Source organism: Heloderma suspectum, chromosome 4 (assembly GCF_057233095.1).
Source record: "Heloderma suspectum isolate Gila_16-S chromosome 4, 16-S_ref, whole genome shotgun sequence".
NCBI classification, from domain to species: domain Eukaryota; kingdom Metazoa; phylum Chordata; class Lepidosauria; order Squamata; family Helodermatidae; genus Heloderma; species Heloderma suspectum.
The window spans coordinates 72,271,913-72,294,923 of NC_139461.1; the positions used below are offsets into that span (position 1 = coordinate 72,271,913).

The 23,011-nt window shown below is 42.7% G+C and overlaps 1 protein-coding gene across 2 annotated transcripts in view; it reads left to right on the forward strand.

The window, feature by feature from the left end:
- Nucleotides 1–23,011, forward strand: part of CCDC178 (coiled-coil domain containing 178) — a 246,907-nt gene that overhangs the window by 35,295 nt on the left and 188,601 nt on the right. For both annotated transcript variants that reach the window (XM_084848088.1, XM_084848089.1), the window contains exons 10-14: nt 2,644–2,797; nt 6,541–6,636; nt 6,729–6,865; nt 9,651–9,834; nt 13,295–13,357. In XM_084848088.1, the coding sequence (XP_084704214.1) occupies nt 2,644–2,797; nt 6,541–6,636; nt 6,729–6,865; nt 9,651–9,834; nt 13,295–13,357 (634 nt within the window). The remainder of the gene's footprint in view (nt 1–2,643; nt 2,798–6,540; nt 6,637–6,728; nt 6,866–9,650; nt 9,835–13,294; nt 13,358–23,011) is intronic.

The window sequence follows — 23,011 nt, forward strand, 5'->3', positions numbered from 1 at the left end:
GAAGAGAGTGAGAAGTTGATGATCTGGCAGAGAGGATGGATAATGGCAGGTGAGATGGCAACTTGAAGTTGGGAGGCAACAGGATCAAGGGGGAATGTGGAGGGGTTATGAAGCAAATAGGGTAGCCAAGCTATCAGATGTGGCAGGGCAGAAAGAAGAAAAAAAGAAAGTGCTGGGTATGGGGGAGGTGGAAGCATGGACAAGAAGAGAGATCTAGAGAGTTCAGAGTAGATGGGTTTTGGCATTGAAGGAGGAGGCAAAATCTCTGTGGATGGATATGGAAGGTAGGCCTTAGCAGGACATTAAAGGTAGAGAAGAGGCCCTTAGGATACATAGAGTTAATGTGAATCAGAGTGTTGTTTAGCCAGGCTAGTAGCAGAAGAGAGAGCAGAGGATGAATTTATAGTGGGCAAAGCTGGCCAACTCTTTTGCTCTCTTCCAGAGGTGTTCAGCTTAATGTCTGGTTAGGTACTCTTCCTCCGCTCCTCTTGTCTGTTTTGCACATACTCTGGGCTTAGGCCAGCCTTTCCCAACCTCAGGAAGGCAAGCTTAGGCTATATTACAGGAATGGACCACCAAGCCACATCAGTGACTTTCAAATGTATAGTACCAAATATGGTATAATATAAATGCAGAGCACTTCTTTAGTTTTTACGATAGCCTTTGATCCTTATTTTCAGCAATGATAATGCAGAACAGGAATTGCAACAGAAACTAACTCAATAAGAAGTTACGTTCTATTGTTCGTCTAGCTGGATTTGCAGCAATTGCTACAGGAATCTGTACCCTAACATGTAAATTGTGGGTGATTGCCTCTGATTCAGAGTGCTGATCACCCAGAAGTGCACTTTTGTGTTTCAAGTGCCTTGTAATACCAATTGATTAGAGTACTGTCTTGGCAATTTTATAATCTGTGTCTTGGGTTTGCAGTCTTTATTGGTAATAAAGGATCTGTTACATTTTGTCGCGTGTGATAACTAATTGAAATGTTAACATTTATTTGTGGGACTACACATTTCAAGCACATAGTCAATATAAGTTCTTTTTGTTGGGCAATAATTGGTATTCCATAATTCTGATATCAGAGAGCAAAATGATAACGGTATTGCCAAACTGTGCATCCACTATTTTCTGAGGAAGGAATTAATCAGAGGACAGTAATGTTTCCCTTAGTAAGGATTTTTAATTGGAGATAATCTTCGGTGTTTTCTGTTCATTGATGAGATGATTGCTCAGATAAGGACCAGAACAGCTGGCTGAAACAGCAAAGCTTCTGGATGTCAGATGAATGATGTGAGATGCTGACCAGTCTGTTTCCGTAGCTGTTGGAATAGAAAAAAATTGAACTAGGAATTTCATACATTGCCTGGTCATTATGCATTAGTGTCCAAGTTATATTGAAGAATTATTGTTAATAGTGATAGCTATTTAGATAATTCCCAAATGAGGTGTTTTTTTTGTGTAGCATTTAGATAGTACAAATGACTATTGTCTGCAAGTACTGCTTTGTGCTCATAGAGAAAATAACCTTCAGTGCTATAGAGTATGTCATTCCAGATATCCTCATGAATGGTTCTTATCTAGAGGAATTGAATTGCACTGAAGTTTCATTTATTAATGGCTCTTGTCTTGGCTAAGTTGACTCATTGATTTCAACATAACTTGCTCACAAATAATTTCCTCTGAATTGGGACCATTATCTCTGTGATAAAGGATAATTCAATGAGTTAGTGCAGTATCTTGCAGCTGTACGTAATTATAAGATCATGTAACATGATTATAGAAAGAAGGAACTAGCACTCAAAAGTCTTTCACTTTGCTGGAATTACTATTGTAGCCATTATTAGGCTTGGATCCTAGCTTCCATGAACAGAGTTCTGCTTATGGAACAGAGCTTTCCTGTCTTTCCCTTGCTGCTGTAGCCCTCTGTGCCCCTGAAAATCTGTTCCTATGGGTTGAGGGACCCTCTAGAACAGTACTGGGTGTGGCACAGGAGGCTGTAGCAGGATGGGGGAATCAGCAAGAATTGGGGACCCTCCCTTGCATTAGGCAAAATTCATTTATTTAGCTAGAGTACTAGTGGATACTTTATGGCCTGGAAATATTTCTATGTGCTGCTTTTCTAAGACACCTTTTTGGAACATAGGATGCTAATAGCATATGCTGATAGTAGGCAAGCCCACTATTCTTCCTGATCTTCACTTTATCTTCTCTCATCAGCCCATCCTACTCATCAGCTTCCTCCATATTATGGTGAAACTTTGTTAATAACAGATCAGTTCTGCAGAAAAGTTGCTTGCAAAAGTGTTTCTCAACTAAGCTGGTTGACAGTTAAGTTATACAAAGTATGCTTCTAACTGGGAGGAGGCTAAGACTGCAATCCAAAATGCACTTACTAGAGAGTAAGTCCTATTGAACTCAGTGAAGCTTACTTCTAACAAAACATACTTAGGTTCACACAGCATAGTAAATGTTGGAACATAAGAAAGTAGATTCAGTACCGCTATACTAGCAGTGGAAAGAGGGTAGATGCTTGACTAGAATCAGATGATTTTGACAGGCTTGATAGTGTGTTAATAAATTTTCAGTTGATTTTAAATACTATTGGACAGATGGTTGATTAGTCAATTACCTTTTCCTTAGGAATCAGTTAAAAGAAGTTGAAAACCTTTTCACAGATTACTGTACCAAGATAAACAAACTGAAGGAGGCAATATTACAAAATAAAATTCATCTTGAAGAACTAATCAAGCAAGAAGCGGATACAAAGTCTGATTTAATGTCTTGGCATGATAAAGTGAGTTTTGAATATTTATATGTAAATAAATAAATCCTCTAAAAGGAATGCCATATGAAATCCTTAACATCTTGTCTGTTGAGAAGTTAGGCATCCTATAATCACAGTAATACATGCCAGTATTATCTAGTGAAATGAAAATGTTTGATGGAATTTTTGCTCTTCAACTTGTCATGTCCAGTGTTCAGTACCCAGCATGCTTCAGCAGGTTTGGGGGCCCACATATCCCAGCCAGGCTCACTGGGGCTGTCACCATCCCTCTTGCCCCCCTCCCCCATGCTGGGTGCTATCAGGTGGGCCTTGCTTGGCAGTGCTGCCATCAATTGGGGGGTGTTCCCACAATGCTGTGATGGCACTATCACCAATCAGCTCCCCTCCTCCAGTTTTACCCAGTGGTGCTGATATGCTTTTTATTGGAGCTAGACTTTTGCCATTGTTATTTTCTCATAATGCAATAACAACAACAACAAGAATTATTATTATTATTATTATTATTATTATTATTATTATTATTATTTCTACACTGCCCACTAGCTCAAAAAACAATGAACAGTTCAGTATCAGGATCTGACAAGACAACTGACACTGAATGACAGTGGCAATGCAACAGGGTCCCCAACATAGCATTACTACCTTAGATGTTCTGTGACACTGGATTATGGGAAAAATACAAAGGTGGCTGCCTAGTGTGATGGGAGCTGAGCAGCTGCACACATTCAATAGAAAGTATGCCAGTGCATTCATACAAGGCCGGAAGGGGTCAGTTCCAATCCATGGTGACTGGGTGGTGGACTCATCAGGAGGAATATGCTGAGGGACCATTCAAACCTGGTGCTAGCTCTGCAACTTGCTTTCATCCTAATTATCTTGAAGAACAGTGGTCATCATGCTGGTAGATACACTAACAGTTGTATAAAGGTTCTTCGTGGTGGCCCTGCAAAGAAGTGATTTACACTTATGTACATTTGAAAATGGTCACAGAGCTGACGTTCTTTTCCAATTTCTGTTAATTTTCTTTTTTACACTAGAATGTCCTTTTCATTTTTGTAATATATTTTAGCAGCTAAATCGTTACTCATATTCTATTTATGCTCTTCATTCTAGGCCCTCATCTGAGAAGTATGGCAAATTACCCTTTTAGGAATCCTAGTCAGAAGCACAGACTGAAGAGACGTGTATAGTGCCTTCACTATAATCACTGACACAGGCACATACACTTTTTATTTATTTTGGTTTGGGAATACCTGTTCCCTATGGCTGGCATATCTTCAGTTTACATTAATAGGCAAAACAGGACCCAAGTATTTCTACTTCGGGGACTGATGTTGATAAGGAAACATCATTGTGACTTTATGAAACATGCAGCAGAAGCTATGTTTTCTCTATGCCTAGTATAGCATAGGTTGCACACAACCTAAAATTGAGGCTCTAAGAATAGATTTAAATATATGAACACCTATAGAGACATCATGATGGAAATGCATTCTAATACAGATTATTCCTCAAGTATAACTAAACACACAGACTTACTTGGAAGTAAGTCCCATAATTCAGTGGGACATACTTCTAAGTAAACATGCATAGGAGCAGGCCGTTAGTCATCTTTGCAGATTTATAATTTTTGACAATAAGAGGACACTGGCTTGGATAGTAACTTCTCGTGAGTGGAACTCCACTAATGTTCCCCCACTGGCAGAAGTGGGGTAGGTGATTTTCACTGATTCTCCTTTCCTCTGTGCCCTCTGAAAATATACTCCAGAAGGTGGGGGAACCCTCTGGAGCTGCATGGCTTTAGGAGCTGCAGGGATGAAGGGAAATCAACTAACATCCCCTCCCCTTTCCACCAGTGGGAGCCTCCATTGGATCAGAGTCCCTTCTCTGAATGGAAGGAAGTGCAACTCAGGATCCTAGGCAAAATATTGACTTGGTGGCCAGATCCTTGTTCTCTTTGTTGGGTACCAACATGGACGAGTTTGCATGTCACGCTAAGCTACCCTGAGAAGAAGCCACAGTGGATGGGTGGCTTGTCACTTACTCCCAACAGATGATCACCCACTCAGCAGCTTCCCATGGCTTGTTTCTCCCTCATTCCCCCCCCCCTCACTCCTCCAGCCCCCTCCCAGCATGTATCCCAGGGTGCAGCAGAAATCTTCTTTTCCTTGTTCCCTACGTAAGTACCTTTCTGCAACTGATCTGCTGCAGTGGTCAGCTGACAAGGAGAACTCACCACCACCATCATATCTTGATTGCAAAAAGATATAATTTTTTGAACCCTTATGAATGCGTGAACACATTTGCAAACTTTGTGTTTTTGTTCTTTTCTGGGTCTTGCACAAGGCTGCAAGAGTGCCTGTCCCTTATCTAGCCAAGCATACTCATATCCCACTCTTGTCAAAGTCCTCCACTTCCCTTGCTAGTAAACACCTTTTTTTAAAAAAAAAAAGCTACTTCATGTTGCTCTGAAGTAATAACACCAACCCCTAAAACTACTCCTCTCCTGCAGCTGCCAGCTGCTTTCAGCTCCCCCCGTGCTTCGTGCTTGTCGCTTCCCTCCACTGGTCGCCTTTGCTAGCTGTCAGATATACATATAGGTTACAGAGCAGTGAGCAGGATCGCTAAACATATGCAGATGTCATGGCAAAGCAGGAAAACTGAGGGGAAAATAGTGCAAATCTTGTGGCAGGGCAGTAAAACAGAGGGGGAAATTGTGCAAATCTCATGGAAAAGTAGTAAAACTAAGAAAGAAATTATGCAAATTTCAAGACAGAGCAGTTCAACAGAGAGGAAAATTGCACAAATTTCATGGCAGAGCAGTAAAATGGAGGGGGAAATTACAAAGAATTCCTAGCAGCAGTCATTTGCTCTTGCACAGGACCAAAAATAATAGCAGTTTAAAAACTTGCAAACAGATTCAGGACACTCTTCAGTGTCCTTTCTTCAAGCTTCGCTCTCCCGCTCCCTCCCCCTCCCTCTCCCTGTATGTGCGTGCGCGCACGTATATACACACCCTTCCTGAGGCTGAGAAGGGATGAGGGAGAATGGTGGCCGCAGCAGCGAGATTGCAAGGAGCAGCCTGGGTTTTTGCTGTTCTTGCCGGGTGACTCTCTAGCCATTCCTGACAACCAGCGGAAACATTGCCTTGCCAGGTTCAGATGAAACACTAAGCCACTCTGAGAACAAGCTACCCTAAACAACCTTACTACAATCCATGGATTCTCAAGGTGGCTTGTTTGTGCAAAGCTATGCACGATGAGAAAACCACTCTGCGTTCAGACGTCACGCTAAGCCACTCTGTTTGGCCACCCACAATAACAACCCACCGTGACTTAGCATGATGTGCAAACCCAATCAGTCACTGTCTGCAAAGACCTTATTCTTTCCTCCTTGAACAATCATTTCCTCTTCTCTTTGTTGTTTCTTTAAAACCCACCAACTCACCACAGCATGTCTTTATCCTTTAAGAACCCCTTTTTTCTCCCTTAACTTTTCATTTCTCCATTACCTTTAAGATAATGCATGTTTACTATGAAATGGAAAAATACCCATATTGATTTCTTTTAAAAATTGGTTATCTTTTTTTCAAGCCTAGGGGATTTGCATCTGTTTCTGTTATTTTGGTAAACTATGCATAAAAAATAAATAAAAATTATTATTTATTTTTTGTACATTTGCAAACCCCAGATTTGTTCTATTATTGCAAGTAAACGTTGAATGAGCAATTATATTATATTTTTAATATTTAGGTAAAGCGTTTGATTTTGAAAATTACCACTCAGGAAAATGAGAACAAAGATTTACTGAATAAATATTTTGAAGAGATGGAATATATGGAAAACTCTGTAAGTTTGCAAAAGGTTGAAGGGGAAAGCTTTTGTATTCCACATGTTACAGTATTTTTATAATATTCTTTATATTCCATAATGCTTCCTAGAAATCCGGTCAAGATTCTGATATACAAAAGCTGAAAGATAAACTCATGAGTCATATTAAGGAAATAGCCCATTTGCAGAATGAAAATCTGATTCTATATAATGAAAATGGAGCATTTCTACAAAAATTCAGAGAGAGGTAAGTGTAACCATGTTAATCATTGATAGTGAAAAATCTGATCAAGCCCACTGAGGGCTTTGTTTTTTGTCTTTTTATTTTCAGTCAAGCCAACAGGATGTGCAGCCCAGTTCTCTGCATGTTATGCCCCACTGATTTCAGTGGGGCTTACTCCCAAGATTGAATCACTTAAACCCAGGTACTAGAGCTAAACTGATAGCCTAAAGAGTTACTTTGAGGAAAGATTCTCTCTGCTTTACAGACAAGTACAAGTATTTATTAGCCCACAAAAATGCACTAGCCTTCTGATACTGAGGAATGGAATGGGAGGGGTTATTATAAGAGGCTGATGGGAGTGGTAGCAGCAAACCCTTTAGCATACTTCTCAAACCTAACAAGAGGGAGAATAAGCTCCTTGAAATAAGCAACAATGGAGAGATCAATGTGGAATACCAAGTGGTCAGACTAGCCTCAGAGTACCATTTCTTTATACATTTTGCACAACCGTATAAAACATATCCAGCTTAATTCTTAGGCTTCTTAGAAACAATTTTTAGAACATTAAAACCTGTGCTTTGCTTAACAGACAAATTGACCACAAACTGGGATCATGATGATGATGATAACGATAATGATGATAATAATAATACAATTTTAATTACTCAGAATCCAAAGGGGAACACAATAGGTAGCCTGTACTCTTCATAATCAAGATGAAGACCAAGGAGACGAGGGGATTAACCCACCCAAAGTTGCTATTTGCCATGGGAGGAAAGCTGCCATAAGTAATTTAAATAACAAGAATCACACATGCTATTACATAGACACATTTACTGTATTGTCTAGTTTGGTTCTGATGGACTTCATACACTCAGCCCCACTCAGTAATCAGATACAGAAGTACATGCTGCATTTTCATCCTTTCTCTTGCTAATGCTTCTTTAGGCTATAGTTCACAGATAAGCTTAGCTACCATACTTTGGCTTAAGTTCCAGTCACATGCATACTTAGGTGGGAGTAAGCCACCTTAGAATCAGTGGGAATTCTGAGCAAACGTTTGTCTTTCCTCTGTCATGTCCAGAATATTTCACACTCATTCTGGTAACCTGCAGCTTTTTGCCTTTTTCTGTGCTCTTTCTCTTCATCCATATTTGTTCTCCACTGCCTCAACAACTCTACTGGTCTTCCTTGTTCTCACTTCAAGGGTTGATTCTTGGGAATACCAGTAGTATCATCCCACTTATGGTGTGTGTGGAGGCAGGCCACTGGCACTCACAATGATGTGCTAAACATCAGTGCACACTGAATCCTGTACATGGTAGTGCCTGCATTTAGCTACCTCCCCATGTGCTACTAGCAGGTTGAAGTCAGTGTGAGCTGCCAGTGTTATACTGCTGGACTAAACATTGCACTTACAATATAAAGCTGCAGTGATTGGCTGTAGAGAAGGTGAGATGGGGGGCAGGGTAGAAGCTCTAAGATAACATCAAACGGTGGTTCTGACAAGCAGAATGCTTGCTTCTGAATCTCAGTGCATTCAGAACCATGAATAAGAGCTGCACACCTGTAAGTAAGCGTTACTCCCCATAGTTCAGCCAACCCCAACCTGGGTTCCTCCAGATGTGTTGGACTGCAACTCCCATCATTCTCAGCTGCCATGGCCATTTCTTCAAAATATCTGAATGCACACTTCAAATGACATAAGCACTTGAGGGGAAATATAGGAGCATAGGTATGCCAAGCAGGGATGCATGTCCAGTCATGGGAAGGGTGTTCATCGCGGGGGAAATCTGGCCTCTTGAGCCTCGGCAGATTTCCCCAGAGCCCCTAACATATCCTCTAGATTTCACACGGCTTTTTTTCTCTTTAAACAGAGCAAGGTATGCCAATTGTGGCTGTAATTAGTGTATCTTGGACAAATTGCAGCCGTAATTAGCATATTTATGCCAGTTCCAGCTGTAAAATGCTTTGCTATACATAAATTGTGGCTGCAATTAGTGTATTTTACACCATTTGCGGCCGTAAAGTGGTGAGTTATACGTAAATTGCGGCCATAATTTACATTTAAATACGCACTTTGTGGCCACAAATGGTGTAAAATATGCTAATTATGGCCATAATTGACCCAAGATACACTGATTGCTGCTGCAATTGGCATATCTTGCCCTGTTTAAAGAGAAAAAAGCTGCGCAAAATCCAGAGGACACACCAGCAGGGAGAACCGGTCCACTGCAAACTCCACAGGTCGTATCGTATTCCCAGGAATCTGACCTCATTAAATTGGGGCCGTGGCAGCTTTCTCCAGCATCCCTAATGCCAAGTTATGCTACTAATTGTAATTTGTGACTACTGTGAAAAGAGCAAGACTGTCTAATTCTATTCGGAATATTTTTCTGAACTGAATATTTAAAAAACCCACATCATACAAATGTGAAACATGATGGTTATTTTGTAAGCTTGTTTACACATACACACAGTGCAGGGATAAGCAGTTGTGCTCTAAGTGATAGTCAGTGTTGTACTAATCTGAATCAAATGGTGGTTATGCTGGTAGAAACATGGAATTATGGAGCTTGTGTGAGCAACCTTAATTTCTTTTTATTTAATCAATAAATACATTGAGAATTCAGCAAAAATTTTTTGTAACATAGACATAGAAGTTTTAAAAATCAGTGCAGTCCTAAATATAGAAAGCAAAGCAAAATTAAGCAATTTGCAAAAGCACTGAAGATGTTTAACCTTTACAGTAAATTTCTGAAGATGCGCTAGTGTTGTAAAGTGCTGTTTTAAAAAATTATTTTAACAGTACAAGAAGGAAAATGGGATATCAAGCAGAAATCCAGGTTTTGCTGAAAAATATTCGTAGACTGGAAGAGCATTTAAAAAAAGTCAATAAAGAACTTTATTCAGCTGAATTGGCTTATGATGAAGCCAAAACTAAACTGGAGGAATTGGAGCAAAACATCGTCAAAGAAAAAATGCGTTTCAAGGTTGTTTAAAGTCATTCCATTATTATGATATTTAATTATTTTTAAGACCCGAAGGGACTGCATAGAATAGAACATTCCTGCATAAGTCCATGAATCTATTTAACATCACTCTTCCATATTATCTGCAATATTAAAAGTGTGATATAACTTAAGAGTTCTCTAGCCCTAAATGATGTTGTGAAACTGGCTGTATATGGAAAGGTAACCATGAGCCAGAGTTGCCAACTAATTTTCTGGCCACTATAGCTGTGACTTTGCTTAATGTGCAGGCTGTAGTAGATGAAGATCTTTATCTCCATGCTGTGAAAAGCGTTACCTGCTGATTTTGACAGATCAAGATGCCATTAAGGGCACAAGAGCAGGCTCAGCCCTTTTTTTTCAGGCCAGTTGTCAACATTACTCTGAACTGTTCCCACTCAACCGGGAGCAACAGATGTCCCAATCCACCAGAAGAGATCTGTGCATGGAAGCAGCTTTTTGTCTCTTGCAATGTTCATCCAAGCCCTGTTGAACTGGCTGGATGTGGATTTTGATAGTAGGTGTGTGCCTCTGCATCCAGAACAGGAGTAGCTATGTGTAACTTATTTTCTGTGGCTACAGCTGGATTAGAACCAGGGTCTTTATTTAATGACTACAGTGTCCTGTAGCTGAAAAAGCGGTTTCTTGTAGAAAGTGGAAGTAAGTTCCTGCTTTTGGTCAGCAGAGAGAAAGACACAAGTAAGCTCAATGGAAGAAGCTGTATTAACCTACATTCACAAGTTTCTATTTTAAGGCAATTTATAATCCAAGGGGGCCATCCAATTAGCGTCCATCTTCTGATGGAAGGTAGATTGGGAGGAGGAGGATTTTTAGTGATTCTCCCTGCTCCCATGAAGCCCCACATGCTACCTCTCCTGCTGTTCTGAACAGTCCCCTAACATTCCAGTGCATATATTGAGGGGGTTGGGGGGGGCGCAGGGTGGAGGGGAAGTTGCGGAAAATTCTCCTCCTCACCGTTCTGCAGACAGATGCCTTCTGTCAGCGGAGGAAGATTAATTGGATGCCACCCTAATTCTGCAAATGTTTTAGCACTTTCTCTCTCTTTCCAATGGACACTGCCACTCTCTGAAAAGCACTCTGGTTCCCTCTTGAACTTGTATCTTATGCTTGGAGACTCCTTTTTGTTCTGTTTTCAGGGATTCTGTGAGGCTGTGGGAAACCTGGACAGGCAAATACAGTATGCTGTGTGCTCTGGTTAATTTTAACTGATCTGATATGAACATATTATGCCAGTATTTTGTGATCTACACTGGCTGCCAGTTCCAATTCAAAGTGCTGGTTTTAACCTTTAAAGCCCAAGTTACCTGAAGGATCGTCTCCTCCCAGATATACCTGCCCAGACACGAAGATTGTCTTCAGAGGCCCTTCTCCATGTGACCCCACCAAAGGATGTGAGGCAGATGCTAATAAGGAGAGGGTGTTTTCCACTGTGGCATCCCGGTTGTGGAACTCCCCAGAGAGGCTTGCCTGGCACCTGCGTTGTGGTCTTTTTGATACCAGATGAATAGGGATGTCCAGTGCAGGGTAATCTGACCCTCTTGGGGCTTGACAGATTTCCCTTGAACCCCCAGCTCCCCACCAGAACTTGCAAACTCTGCACAGTGGCAGGGTCACTGTGTGTGGGTCTCTCCTTCTCCCACCCAGGCCCTGCGTACCTCCCAGCCCTCCGCCACTGCTGCCACCATGCACAAACCTCTCCTGCTCTCCTTGCCGGTGTTGGGAAGAAGATCATGAGGGGTTTGTGTATGGCAGCAGCAGTTGTGGTAGCAGCGGGCGGCGGTGGGGTCTCCCACCATTGCCACCTGCCATTGGCACTGCCACCACCATGCACAAACCCCTTGCGCTCTCCTTGCCAATGCCAGCAGCTGGCCCAACTCGGCCCAGGTCGAGTCAAGCCAGCTTGCAGTTAAGTGAGCTGGCATCTGGAGGCCAAGCCACCTAAAGCTCAGCGGACTTGACCCCCACCAGACGGATTCTTCCGCCATCCCTACAGGTGAAGACCTTCATATTTTCCCAGGCATTTTAGTCTTTCAGTTTCTGTTATTTTTAAATCTGTTACTGTATTTTTAAATCTTTACACTGCTGCTGATTTTTACTTTGGTTTTATACTGTAGTTTTAAACTTTTAAAAGTTTTATATCGTGTTTGTGCTGTATTTTATTAATTAGTTTTTAATTATTGTGAACTGCCCAGAAGGCTTTGGCTATTGGTGAGTAAAGAACTGTAATAAATAAGTAAATAAATAAGAATATTTCAGTGGTCTAGCTGAAAGGTGCAAGCACGTTTTAATTAGGGTGACCACTTCTGAACTGCCAAAAAAAGAGGAAATGCACCACCCAAAAAGAGGGCAGTGATCTGCATAAAATTTGCATATGCTAATTCATATGTATAGATGCAAATGTAGATGTTCTTATTATAATTTAAATAGAAATACAGTACATCTCACCATATTGTGGAGACTATGGTCAAGTGGCCTCTGTGCCTGCCTGTGCAGACTGCTGTCCAGGTGCTAACTGCTGATGGGCAACTGTAAGGCACTTCCTCTTCCTTCGTATGATTCTTCATCTTTAAGCTGGAATTGGACCGGTCAGCTCTTCAAATAGAGGATGCTTTCAGAAGAAGACAGTCCTCTGGCAGCCCTTCAAATAGAGGATTGTCTATAAAGGAGTCTATAAAGGAGGGCAGATGGCCACCCTAGTTTTTGCATTAGAAACTTCTGATGGAGCCATGGATAAATGCATTTCACTCCACCTATACCTTGAAATGGGTTGTGGAATCTACTCTAGTGTTGTGCACAGAAGCCTCAGAGGGCAAATCCTCTCTGTGTGTCCTCTCACTGCAGCCCAGGGACACCCAGACTGCTTTAGGGCCTACCTCTCTCATATTCAACCCTAATTGTAATGTGACAATTTGTCAGAAATGTCTGACAAACATTTCCTAAAAGTGACATGTAGCTCCTACACTTTATGAGTGAATCATAGAGGGACTGAAATGGCGTTTTTTTCCCCCCTAACTGAGGCAATGTTTTGTCTGCAGTATTGCATAGTGATCAGCAGCATGCTGTAGTGTATAATCTTGGACTTGGATCCAGGAGACCTGGCTTCAGATCTGTGAAGCCCACTGTGTGTTTGGCCACTAGGGTGTAACAGAAGCCTGTGAAGCTGGCTTTTTCTATTTTAAGGTTCAAATAATAGAATCTAACAAATCCTATATTTCTCCTCTATTTAATATTAGACAACTCTATCACTCCATTGCCACATTTTTCAAAGGACAGTTTATTTTTAGTTTAGTAACTTTCTACCATCTAATTTACAGAATATATTTTGAAAGGGGGATATCTGTTACATACTTGTTCCATTTCCAGCGTTTTATGTTTGCAGTTATAGAATATGTCATTTTCCCCTATTGCTTTTTACTTATAGAACTTGGAAGAGAATGTGAAAAAACAAATTAGAGATGAAATAGGTGCTTGGAAGCTGACCCAGGTAAGGAAAACAATAGGTTTCAATTAACTTTTAACATTTGATTTTGCACGTTCAAAATAGTTCTTGTCACATTGCTTTTTGGGATTATGTTCACAGAATCTCTCTGGCATAGTTTATAGGGTCATTCTTTGAATTACTAGCAATGCACAGACAGCACTAAAATGATAAGGGCACAATCCATCCTTGCAGATGTACCATGTACTGTGCAGAGAGGGAGGGCTGGGTGGGGATATGGGAGATAAACACAGGCCTCCTGTTCCCTGTAATATCTATGTACGTTGCTTCTGTATATGTGCATCACCAAAGTGGAGGAAGGGAAGAAACAGGGCAGTATTAATCATAGAACCATAGAATCATAGAATAGTAGGGTTGGAAGGGGCCTACAAGGGCATTGAGTCCAACCCCCTGCTCAATGCAGGAATCCAAGTCAGAGCATCCCTGACAGATGGCTGTCCAGCCTCGTCTTGAAGGCCTCCAGTATGGGAGAGCCTACCACCTCCCCAGGTAATTGGTTCCATTGTTGTATTGCTCTTATAGTCAGGAAGTTTTTCCTGATTTTCAGCCGGAATCTGGCTTCCTGTAACTTGAGCCCATTATTCTGTGTCCTGCACTCTGGGATGATCAAGAAGAGATCCTGGCCTTCTTCTCTGTGACAACCTTTCAAGTACTTGAAGAGCGCTATCATATCTCCCCTCAGTCTTCTCATCTCAAGGCTAAACATGCCTAGTTCTTTCAGTCTCTCTTCATAGGGCTTTGTTTCCAGTCCCCTGATCATCTTTACTGCCCTCCTCTGAACCCTCTCCAGTTTGTCTGCATCCTTCTTAAAGTGTGGTGTCCAGAACTGGACACATTACTCCGGATGAGGCCTAACCAGTGCTGAGTAGAGGGGAACTAGTACTTCTCAGGATTTGGAAGCTATGCTTCTATGAATGCAGCCCAAAATAGCATTTGTCTTTTTTGCAGCCACATCACATGGTTGGCTCATATTCAGCTTGTGATGGACAACAATTCCAAGATCCTTCTTGCTTGTCGTGTGGTTGAGCCACGTATCCCCCACCTTATAACTGTGCATTTGGGTTCTTTTTCCTAGATGCAGAACTTGGCATTTATCTCTATTAAATGTCATTCTGTTGTTTTCTGCCCAGCACTCCAGTCTATCCAGATCACTTTGAATTTTGTTTCTGTCTTCTAAAGTATTAGCTATCTCGCCCAATTTTGTGTCATCTGCAAATTTGATCAGCATTCCCTGCACCTCCTCCTCCAAGTCATTAATAAAAATGTTGAAGAGCACTGGGCCCAGGACTCAGCCCTGCGGTAGCCCACTCGTTACCTCTCCCCAGTTTGAGAAGGTCCCATTGATAAGCACTCTTTGAGTCCGATTCTGTAGCCAACTGTGGATCCCCCAGATCGTTGTTTCATCTAGCCCACTTTGAACTAGTTTGCTCATCAGGATATCATGGGGCACTTTGTCGAAAGCTTTGCTGAAGTTGAGGTATATGACGTCTACAGCATTCCCATGGTCTACAAGGGAGGTTACTTGATAAAAAAATGAGATCAGATTTGTCTGGCAGGACTTGTTTTTGACAAATCCATGTTGGCTTCAAGTAATCACAGCATTGTTGTCAAGGTGCTTCCAGATGGATTCCTTTATCATCTGCTCCAGAATTTTCCCAGGGATTGATGTCAGACTGACTGGTCTGTAGTTCCCAGGTTCCTCCTTTTTACCCTTTTTGAAGATAGGGACAACGTTAGCCCTCCTCCAGTCATCTGGCACTTCCCCCGTCCTCCATGATTTCTCAAAGAGAATAGACAGCGGTTCTGAGAGTTATTCTGCCAGTTCCTTTATTACTGTAGGATGCAGTTCATCTCGCCCTGGAGATTTGAACTCATTCAGAGTAATTAGGTGTTCCTTGACCATATGCCTATCGCTCTCAAGCTGCAATCCTGCCCCTTCAGCCTGTACTTCGCCTTTGCCAGGGGGGTCATAGACCCTCTCTTGGGAGAAGACTGAGCCAAAGTAGGAATTGAGCACCTCTGTCTTTTCTTTGTCATCTGTTATCGTTTTGCCATCCTTATTTAATAGCTGAACCACCATTTCTTTCCTCTGCCTTTTACTATGCACGTAGCTGAAGAAAGCCTTTTTGTTGTTTTTAGCATCCCTTGCTAACCTCAGCTCATTCTCAGCTTTAGCCTTCCTGACGCCATCCCTGCAATTCTGTGCTATCTGCCTGTACTCTTCTTTTGTTACTTGGCCTTCTTTCCACTTCCTATATGTGTCCTTTTTTGTTTTCAGGTCATCCCTAAGCTTTTTGTGAAGCCACATTGGCTTCTTCTGTTGTCTTCCACCTTTTCTTCTTGTTGGAATTGTTTGTAAGTGTGCCTTGAGAATTTCCACCCATCTTGGACTCCTTTTCTCGTTAGTGTCGCTTGCCATGAGTTTATTAAAATCAGCCATGAGACCTTACTGATCATTGTTCTGAGTTTATTAAAATCAGCTTTCCTAAAATCCAGGGTACACGTTTGACTACACTCAGCTTTTGCTTCCCTTAGAACCAAGAACTCAAGTACAACATGGTCGCTTTCCCCCAGAGTTCCTGTAACTGCTACTTTATCCACTAAGTCATCTCTGTTGGTTAGGATCAAGTGAAGTTCCTTCCTCTACTTTCTGTAGGAGGAAGTTATCCGCCACACAAGTCAGGAATTTCCTGGAGGGCCCATGTTTTGCAGAATTTGTCTCCCAACAAATATCGGGGAAATTGAAGTCCCCCATTACTACTACATCATGCTTCCTTAAAACATTAAGGAATTGGCTATTTGCTTTTCAAAAGTTTCATCCTTGTCTTCTCCTTGATTGGGTAGTAGACTCCGACCACCAGGTTCCTTTTATTCTTTGCTCCATTTATTTCAACCCAGATGCTCTCGATGGGGCTACCAAGCTCCTCCTCCTGTATTTCTGTGCAGAGATATATGTTTTTCACATACAGTGCAGCCCCACCTCCCTTTCTGTTCCTCCTGTTCTTTTTGAACAAGTTATATCCTTCAATTTCTGTATTCCAGTCATGAGAGTCATCCCACCAAGTCTCAGTTATACCTATCAAGTCATAATTTCCCTCTTGTATTAAGAGTTAAGTTTGTTCTGTTTGTTTCCCATACTCTGGGCATTAGTATATAGACATCGAAGACCATGTGCTTCATAGTCTGGCTTTCTTCCTACATGTGTCTGAAGACTATTATTGGGCGCTATCAGAACTGTTCTCTCCGTTGCAGTGCATGCGCCTATGTCCATTGTTACCCCCAACATTACATCTCCCTTCCCCGTAGGATTCAGTTTAAAGCCCTCCTGATGAAGTTCTTCAAGCTGTGGCCAAACACATTCTTCCCATCCTTTGTGAGGTGCAACCCATCCCTTGCCGACAGCCCATCTTCCAGGAAGTATAGCCCATGGTCCCAGAATCCAAATCTTCTCGTCGGCACCACCTTCCTAGCCAGTCATTCACCCAAAGTATTTTTCGTTCCCTTTCTATCCCTCTTCTAACTACTGGAAGGATGGATGAGAAAACTATCTGGGCCCCAATTTTCTTGAGTTTCCTTCCCAAAGCTTCAAAGTCTGACGTGATCTCTTCGTAGCTCCGCTTGGCGGTATCATTTGTTCCCACATGGATGAGAAGAAAGGAATACCTGTCAGTGGGCTTTATGAGTGCAGGCAGCCTTTCAGTCACATCTCTAATCTGTCCTCCCGGGAGACAACATACCTGGCGAGTCCACGGGTCTTCGCAACATACTTGGGTCTTGATCCCACGCAGCAAGGAGTCTCCCACTACTACCACTCTTCTCTTCTTCTTCTTGTAGGCCTGGGTTTCATCGCCTCTGTTTGACTGACCTTCAGCCTCTTGCTCACTCTCATGCAGGTTCCCCTGTGATTCTTCCTCTGCCGGTTGTCCTCCAGTTTCATCCGCAAGTACCTGGAATCGGTTCCACAGCTCCACTGCTTCCACTGGTGCAGAGTGGCATCTAGTTCTCCTAACTGTCACCCTTTTCCAAGGAGTATCCTCTGCTCCATTTTTCTTCACCTCAGCATTTCCCATTTCTGCCTCAGCTTGCTGTTGCTCTTCAAGCTTCTGGTCTTCCCTTTGCTGCTGTAGTTCCCCCATTCTGTCCAAGAACTCTTCGTGTTCTCTTATTCCCCGCGGGTCGACAGTCACCACTCCAGTCCACTTACTTTTTCTTCCAGCAGCGTGATCAACTTGCACTTGTTGCAGGTGTAGGCCATGTTGTTCTCAGGCAAGAAAACAAACATGGCACACACCTTGCAGGCCACCACCACTGGAGAGTCTTGTCCTTCCATAGCCTCTTTCCCCTTTTTGTGTCTAGCTTTGTGATTGTTCTAGACTAGCCTGTGCCTGCTCCTCTACTCAGTAGAGGTTAAAAGCAGAGTCCCACTGGTGTGAAAGTGTGTGTTACAAGACAAATAAATGGAAAAAAGTTAGTTAAAAAAAAAAATGTTAGGGGCCTCCCCCTTCACCTCCCGTGCCGAACTCCCCTGGCCAACTCCTGTTTGCTCGCTCTGTTCGCTCGCTCTCTGGGAGCTTGCCTGCTTCTGTAGTCCCTGGACCAGCTGGAGCAGCTTGCTCTGCTCTGCTCTGCTCTGCTCTGCTCTGCTCTGCTCAGCTCGGAGGCGGGAAACAGACTGAAGCTTCCCGCCCAGTCAGCTGCTGGGAGTACTCAGGCCACACCCCTCCAATTCAGTTGGAGCGCTCAGAAGCACCTGGTGAGCTCACAGCCAATCAGAAGGATAAAGGGCAGCCCCCTGGGCTTCCTGCAGCCCACTTACGTCTTAGCCTCTGTCTCCTTTGTCTCCTTTGTCTCTTCAACCACTGCAACTCCCCTGGCCAACTCCTGTTCGCTCCCCCTGTTCGCTCTCTCTGTTCGCTCGCTCTCTGGGAGCTTGCCTGCTTCTGTAGTCCCTGGACCAGCTGGAGCAGCTTGCTCTGCTGTGCTGTGCTCTGCTCTGCTGTGCTCTGCTCTGCTGTGCTCTGCTCAGCTGGGAGGCGGGAAAAACCTCCCCATATTAAACCATATGGGGAGTTGACTACATGTGGGCACAGTGCCCTCATGCCCTAAATGTTCATAAGCAATAGGGAATTTTTGACAACCTTTTTTTCTTAAAGATCATTGCTCCAGTCTTCCAAGTAAGTTCATAAATGTTATACCCTACCCACCAATATTTAAATTGGTAGCTTCCATACTGCTGCATACATGTGTTTAAACACCACCTTTAAAAAGATCCTTCTAAACTCAGATATATTTTAAAATGCAGGTTAAAATGCATCTGTTTACAGAAATAAAATATGAAAAGAAAACACAAAGAGAAAAATATTTTAGGATTAAAAAAAAACTTTATTTGATTTACCTTCAAAGGAGCACAAAGAAATGCACAGAAAACTCATGGCTGCAGTTACATAAGAGCTTCTGATTGTGGGTTCCTCTTCATAGTTTCTAACTTAGCTAAAACACTTCTTTTTAGTCCACACTAGCAACTATTTACAACAAAACTGTATAAGGCTTTGCAGGTGAATATCCATCTCTCCTCTTTCTGCTTTCTCTCTCCCCACTGTTCCTGCTTTTACTAGGGTTTTCTAGAACATGGGCCCAAAATTGTTTTTATTGTTAGGGCTTAGTCCAAGAACATGAGAAATAAAAGTTGATCTCTAATTATTAGTAAATCCCCTTTTCATTCACCATTAGCAGTCAGATAAACTCCATGCAAAGACAGTTGCCATGCTATTTTCTCTTAAGGATGATGGAACTCTTGAAGCAGATATAAACAACTAATAGAAGCTCACCTCACACTTTCTCTGAAACTCTGTCTCAAGGCAAAGAAAGAGTAAATAGAAGGAGATAAGCACCTTCCAAAGACGCACTCACCATGCAGACAATCCACTGAAAAAAGTTATTTTAACTTTTTAACTTACTGGGTCTTGCTTTGTACAGAAAAAAAATACAAGAAGTAGTCCTCTTCATAAAACTAAAACAGGAGGTTGTTCTTCATGGTCTGTGTGCATCACACATATGGGTTCTACGCCTGCGCAAAGCCTTGATTCAGGAAACTTCTAAAGCTGAAGAGTTTTAGGCGGGAACCCTTCCCTCAGCATCCAGTGTTCCTATCCCTAACGGGTTCCTATCTCTTCCCTCAATTCTTTTTCAACTGCCACTGCAGGCACCTTGTGGGAATTTCTCTCTGTTTGTTGTTTCTGACAACAGTTATAAAACAAAAAAGCTGAGGTTTTATTCTATCTTTTCCCCTTGCTATCATTATTTCTGTCTTCTCTACATTTTTACTTTGTTCCTTTTTCGCATCTTTCACGATCACCCTCATGGGCATATGGTCCTCTGGGCACCTTTCCAAAGTGCACCTGTTGTGAGGTGAAGCTACCCCGCAAGGACAGACACAGTCGTTTCCTGTTTTGCCTAGGAGAAGGGCATATTGTGGAAACTTGTCAACACGGCAACGCCTTCTCCAAACAGGCAAGGAAAAATCGCTCTGACCAACTGAAGCCGTGTTATGGAAGAGAGTGTTAGTCTGTCAAGTGCCCTAAGATAATGATGGTTTCAGAGCCTGTAGCATCGGGATTTAAATCCCCGCAACACTTCACCAGGCACCCAAGACCTCCCAACACCAGGTGACAGTTTGGATAAATGTCATAGTTTGGACATTTACCCACGTTAAATTATTGGTTTAATAATTGACTAAACTGAGCAGCTCCGTACTCTGGGCCATCATCAAATTTCAGGGGAAGGGGGCAATTCCCAGTGGTGACCAAGCAACATGTTAATGACATGTTGGAAAGCCTGCCCTTCACCCTCCAGTCCAAAAGCCGAGGCTCCTGCCTTTCCCTTCAGTTTCTTTTCAACTGCCGCTACAGCGGCATCACTTAGAGCTTTCTTTTCTATATTGTCTCTCTGTGAGGTGGTTGAGCTGAGTGATTGTAAAGTCTTCTAAATAGTTTCCCCCCCTCCTATTCATGTATTGTTTATTTTGTTCTTTCTTTCTTTCTTTCTTTCTTTCTTTCTTTCTTTCTTTCTTTCTTTCGTTAGCACTTTTATTTTCATGTGTTTTCAGCACCTTATTCTCCTCAGTGGCCTATGGCCCTTCTGGCTATAATTTACCACCAACTGATGGTCATAACCTTTGTCTATTTTGCTTGGGTAAAGCCACATTGTTGACTCGTGCATGCACTGCCAGGGCTTTACAAACAAGCCAGGTGAAATCGCTACTCATGTCTTTGAGCGGTTCGTTGGAAGCATACATTGCAACTCAGTGAAGTGATTGTAGTCAGCACTGCTTCTGATCTGCTTTAACCCAGTGTTTAAAATAGCTTTAGCTACATTGAAAGAGTCAGTCCCATCCACTTTGGGGCAGTCTTGATTATCAAGCCTGACCATTCCTTTGGGTCCATTGGATTTGACACTCTTCAGTACAGACTATTGACTTGACCCACCACTACCTCCAATGCCTGGTTGATCTATCCAATCTTCGAAGAAGTCTAAGGCAAAATGCCCTTGACTGAATCTGCAAAGGAGCCTAAAAAGAAAAAGAAATCAAAATATAGAGAAAAGGGGAGTGTTCAGACTACCTGTCCCATCACCTGTACAACAGGAGGTTTTCTTACCATCTTCAGAAGTGGTGTCCCATTTGTTTCCACCTCTGCTGTTGTCTCCTATCCCTATTGTGCAGAGGCTGCCTCATGAGTCTCCTGTGGTGCCAGATGATATGCAGGTCCTGACCTTGACATCAGAAGGAGAAACCCAGGATTCTTCCCCACCACCTGTTTCCCACATTGAGTTACCACATCAGAGCTTGCCTCGCAGACTCTCCTTGCAATACCAGTTTTCACCAAGAGTGATGGAGGAGTTCACCTGATTCTTGTTACTCATGGTATTTTGACCATTTCTACTGGGACAGAAAGGGTTGGGGCATGACATTTTGGAACTGTCTGTAAGCCAATATTCTCATTCCCATTCTTGGGACAGATGATCCCCTTATTATTGTGATTCTCCCCCAAGACATTATCAAGAGAGACCATAATATTTTGATCCATCATCGACGGGGCTCTCCTAAATACCAAAACTGCCAAGAGCTGTGTACCACATTGCCCCCTTGACTGCAGGCCAGGGCAGCTACCATCTCCAGGCCTCCAGCGTTGGAACGGATGGTGTTAGTACTGCAGATGATAGTTGCATTGATTACAGCCCTTCCATCAATACTTTCAATGTTGATCCCTCCAATTTTGTCTTCTTGTCCTAAACAACTGCATGTTTCATCATCATTGGCTACTGCCCCACCTGTATCTATAGCTGCACTTAGATCTTCTTATGTGCCCGCACCGCTACAAGTACCGGCACAGTTAGAATCAGATCTAGATGATTATCAAACTGATCCTTCCACCTTGGGGTCAGTGCCCCATTGGTTTCATCTCTGGACCAAGTAGTGGGTAGCCACTCCCCACCATCTCCGACAGAAGACAATTGTCCCTACATGGATCACCTTCTTCATATGGTTACTTGGTTGTTTTACACCCAACTCCAATCACATGATCCTGTGGATGAGCCTGTGATTAACTTTGTTCAGGCCCCATTGCTTTGCCTATACCTCCATCTGTCCTTCGAGCATCAAGGAAGTCTTGGAAGAAACCTTCCTCCACTCCTCCACTCTCCAGGTTGATGTATACAGTTGAACATTTGTACATTTATTTTCAAGCATCTGACCCCAACATCCATTATTGTTGAGTCCAGCCACAACAAAACATCTAGTAAACCTCACTCCACTTCAACTTATCAAGAGGGTCGAAAATTGGCTGCTATTGACTGCAAGAGTTATTCTACAGTGGCATGGTTATTTCACATAATCAGTTACCAGGCTTGTTTGGCCAGGTACACATTTTTCCTGTGGCAGAAGATGTCTTTCCTCTTAGAGTACCTGCCAGAGGATAAGCAAAAAATTGCAAGATTATTCAATACTCAAGCTACTAGCTTAGCGAAGCAGCAAGCCAATACTGCTGTACACATGATTGACTGTAGAGCCAAGGCCAGGGCAGGATCAATTGCCTTCTGCTGCCATGTGTGGTTAAGATCCTCTGGACTCAATAAAGAACTCCATTCTCAGATAGAGGATCTACCTTAAAATGTGTAAGGGTGATGGGACAACTTCTCAATCTTACTATTCCCGGCCCAAACCTTGGAGTAGAGTCCTGTGTCAAAGACTTACCGGTTGATTGCACCTCTTGTAAGACAGCATCTCAAGGGTCCAAATGCCCATTCCCATCAGCACAGTACCACCAGCAATCCTGCAGGAAGCAGGGCAGGGGGCAGAAGCCTCTGACTTCCTGAAAACTATGGACAGTTTTACTCCCCTGCCAACCGGCTCTCATCTGGCAAACTGTATTACTGCTTGGAACTGCATTACCACAGGCAAGTTCACAGAGTTCAAAACAGCCGCCCATGGGGGTAATATGGCTGACTCCCTCTTCTCCTCCTTTAGAAAAAAAGTCATCTCATTACTTCAAAAAGGGGTAATCCAGTAGGTCAGTCTAAATCACATGGTCCCAGGCTTCCTGCCTTGGTACTTCACGGTCCTGAAGAAACATGGGGGTCTTC